Source organism: Corvus brachyrhynchos, unplaced genomic scaffold (assembly GCF_000691975.1).
Source record: "Corvus brachyrhynchos isolate BGI_N302 unplaced genomic scaffold, ASM69197v1 scaffold1103, whole genome shotgun sequence".
Taxonomy (NCBI): domain Eukaryota; kingdom Metazoa; phylum Chordata; class Aves; order Passeriformes; family Corvidae; genus Corvus; species Corvus brachyrhynchos.
Window position 1 is genome coordinate 1 of NW_008236980.1, and position 3480 is coordinate 3480.

Consider the following 3480-nt stretch of genomic DNA (forward strand, 5'->3'; position numbering starts at 1 on the left):
CTGCGGCATTTCCTTCCGGGCCGCGGCCCCGGAAACACGAATATATTGGTATTTTCAAACCCTATGGCTCCGTAATCAGAATTCCTTACAGTCCATATCCTGTCTATAACACAGCAGATACCGGGTTTTATTTCGGAAGCAGTTTTTAAGTACATTACTATTTCTCAATACATACAGAAAAGGGAATATTTGCAGCTTTCAGTATTTTACACATAAGCCCCTCATGAATTTTCAGGCATTTTGGGGCTGTAACCTCCCTTTTCGGGGGGCACCTCACCCGGGCCCCCTCATCCCTCACTCACCTGCTCCCCCACCACATTGGGGTGTCCCAAGGGACACCATCACCCTCCAGACTCCCTGACCCCTTTTTCCTCCCATCCCAGACAAGGCACAAAACGAGTCCAAGTGCCCTGGCCAGCAGCTCGATGCTTCCATAAAGCCTTTTCCACACGCACATCCCCCCAAAAATGGAGGAAAAAAATCAAGGGAGGGCAGGGCAACCCCCCAAAGTCCCCCCAGCTTTTGTCTGGCGGCTGCCTCAGGCACAGGGAATGCCCCCGAGGATGGTTCCTCATCCTGGATTGTCCCATGGGACACTGCAAAGTGCTTGAGAAGGGCTCAGCACCCAGCAAACCATCCATGTGTTATCTGCAGCATTCCCATCCTGAATCCAAATCCAACCCTGGGCCAGTTACTGGGAAGAAAGAGCTCCCTGTCCCAGTCAAAGCCAGTGCAGCAGCCAGCACATCCTGTCCCTGCTCATCACACAGCCAGAAACCTCCAGAAGGATTCTGTGAGGGGCAGGGCCAAAACTCCTACTACAATCCCAAAAATGAACAGGCACTGCCTTCCCACCACCTATGAGCCCGGTGACCTTATGGCAGAGGGATAAGAAACCAGTTAGATGGGAATTTCCCTCTGTTATCCCGAGGTGCCTGTGTCTGACGCAGGCATTGTCCTTGAATTGCTTCCCAGCAGTGTCCAGTATGACCTTCTCCACCATTTTTCCTGGTACTGAAGTTAGATTATAAGGGCTGGAGTTTCCTGGAAAAGTCCGAGTGGGATACAGCTGGAGAGTGCCCAGCCAGCATGGACCTCCTCAGGCTTCCAGGACCTTGGCTAGATAATTGAGGTGGTTCCTTCTGGGACATACCGGGATGAACCCCATACAACATCACAGCCTTGTGGATACTGAAGTGGTCCAAGTGGTCCTCAGTGATCCCAAATGGAAAATCACCATCCCTCCTCCCCTGCTGGATACACACATAAGGTACAGATAAGATAACACAGATAAGGGCAGCTGTGGGCGGGTAGGTGACCGGAGAAGGACACTGGGAACAGCTAAAAGCAGAGAGGACGCCCAGAGAGCCCAATTCCCACAGGATTCTGCCATGCCGAGTGGGTCAGCCTGCTCCAGGAGGATGCTTGGTGTGGCTTTGGGCATCGGGGTCCTGCTGGCCCTGGTGGGCTGCACAGCCACTGAGGGCTGTGGTGAGTGTCAGCCACCCACGGAGAGCCAGGAGAGACCACGGATGGGACACGGGATCCTGGGTCTGACTTCCCCTCTCCTTCCAGTGGCCCCGCAGGAATTGGTCTCCCAGCTGCTCCAGCGCTTGGGGGGATCGGTCAGTCTCGAGGAGGCGGCGAATCCCAGCGTCCTGCTGGCCATGAACCTGGCTGGGGGGGACAGCGAGGGTCCCATCCACAAGTGGCTGCTCCAGGAGATCAAGGAGGAGGCGGTGAGGAGAGCCCGGAAAGGTAGGGAGGCAAAGGAGGGAAGGCACCCACTCCTGGGAACCCAGGTTTCCGCCAGTTCTTGGGGTGCCCAGCCCTGCCCACCCTGGCTGCCCTCTTGTCCCCACAGACATGACCTCGGGACAGGTGGCTCTGCATGTCCTCGCCCTCCTCTCCTCCTGCCAGGACCCCCAGCGTGTCCATGCCCTGGAACAAACACTCGACCTGATCCGTGTCCTGCAGCAGAAAACAGATGAGGAAATGGCCAAACTGGGTTTGTTGGGATTTGGGGGCCTGGGGGTGTCGCTGTCCCCACACGCTGTCATCTTGCCACTCTTTGCTTTGCAGAAGCCGATGGGATTCCCAAAACTTCCCTGTACAGCGTGAGCCTGGACACCCTGGCACTGTGCCTGGCTGAGGCGGGCGGTGCCCAAGGGCCATCGGTGGCCCTGGCCAAGCAGGAGCTGAGCCCTGAGAGCCACCTCTCCGTGGGTAAGGGACCCCTCTGCTCCCACATTCCCACTCTTGGGGTCTATCCCGGGACTTGGTGGTGACCCTAGGATCCCACAGACACCCGGGCCATGGTGGCACTGGCGCTGGCCTGCGTCTACGACTACGTGGAGCTCCATGATGTGCGGGATCTGCTCCGGGAGGCACTTTTCACAGTGAGCAACGGCTTCCTGGATGAGCAGGAGAAGAGGAATGGCATGATCGGGAATATCTACAGCATGGGGCTGGCCCTGCAGGTAGGGGAGATGCCAGGGGAGTGGGGTGTCACAGCCAGCTGGTCCCATTCCCAGGTGCGTCATTCCACCTCCCACCCGCTCCACAGGCGCTGGAGGCCACAAGGAAGTTTTACGCCCCATGGCAGTGGGATTGTGCCCAGGCCTTCTCCGTGGTGTCTGCCCATGACTACCAGCAGCCCACAGCCATCGCCCAGGTGCTGCCAGCCCTGGTGGGCAGGTCCTACCTGGATGTGGCTGGCCTGGACTGCGCTGCCACCAAGGATACGTCCCCAAACAGACAGTTGCCCCTATCCCCAGTTCTGGGGACACACGGCGTTCCCAGAGGTACCCTGATCCCACCTGGAGTACCCCAGACCCCGCAGGGATGTGCCAGATGCCCACCCTGCCGCTCTCTCCCTGCACAGCCCCCATCCAGGTGCATTACTCCATCACCAACACGCTCCAAGGGAAACACTTCCACTACTCCACCTCGGTGACAGTCCCAAGAGGCTCCACACTGCTCCGGGTGATGGAGGTGGCAGCAGAGGAGAACCCCGAAGCCTTTAGGTGAGAGCCAGGGCGGCTTTGGGGTGGGATTTGGCATCTCCCCACCCAGCTCTGAGCCTCCTGACCTCTCCCGCAGCTTCCAGACGGAGCAGACCTCCTGGGGTGCCTATGTGACCTCCATCCACGGGCTGGCTGCCAGCACGGAGGACAGGACCTACTGGCAGTTCCTCAGTGCTGGGGATGCCCTTGAAGAAGGTGGGGGGGCCCCAGGGAGGTGTGGGGCCTGTGGTGGGGTCTCCATGTCCCAGCCTCACGCATCCCTCTGCTGCAGGGGTCAGCACCTACAAACCACACGCCGGGGAGCACATCCAGGCCGTCTTCAGCACCTACTGACACCACCAAGACACCCTGGACCCCGCCACGGAGCAATAAAGTGCCATTCCAGCATGTCCCTGTGCGTGTGTGTGTGTGTCCCTGGGAGAAAACACAGCTCATGTCACTTTTGTCTTCCTTC

The 3480-nt window shown here is 58.5% G+C and overlaps 1 protein-coding gene across 1 annotated transcript; it reads left to right on the forward strand.

The window, feature by feature from the left end:
* Positions 1-1335: 1335 nt before the first annotated feature.
* LOC103611836 (gastric intrinsic factor) lies at positions 1336-3417 on the forward strand. The gene is made up of 9 exons (XM_008629404.2): positions 1336-1491; positions 1576-1758; positions 1865-2008; positions 2083-2226; positions 2305-2480; positions 2567-2804; positions 2885-3026; positions 3103-3221; positions 3298-3417. The coding sequence occupies exons 1-9, from the start codon at positions 1392-1394 to the stop codon at positions 3357-3359; spliced, it is 1308 nt and encodes a 435-aa protein (XP_008627626.1). The 5' UTR covers positions 1336-1391; the 3' UTR covers positions 3360-3417.
* The last annotated feature ends 63 nt before the right edge of the window (positions 3418-3480 follow it).

What these genes read in the sequence shown, in the direction of transcription:
- LOC103611836 (XM_008629404.2), top strand. Translation starts at nt 1,392, where the DNA reads ATGCCGAGTGGGTCAGCCTGCTCCAGGAGGATGCTTGGTGTGGCTTTG. An exon ending in GGTGAGGAGAGCCCGGAAAG is followed by an intron (nt 1,759 to 1,864) that starts GTAGGGAGGCAA and finishes TTGTCCCCACAG; the next exon opens with ACATGACCTCGGGACAGGTG. An exon ending in TGAGAGCCACCTCTCCGTGG is followed by an intron (nt 2,227 to 2,304) that starts GTAAGGGACCCC and finishes AGGATCCCACAG; the next exon opens with ACACCCGGGCCATGGTGGCA.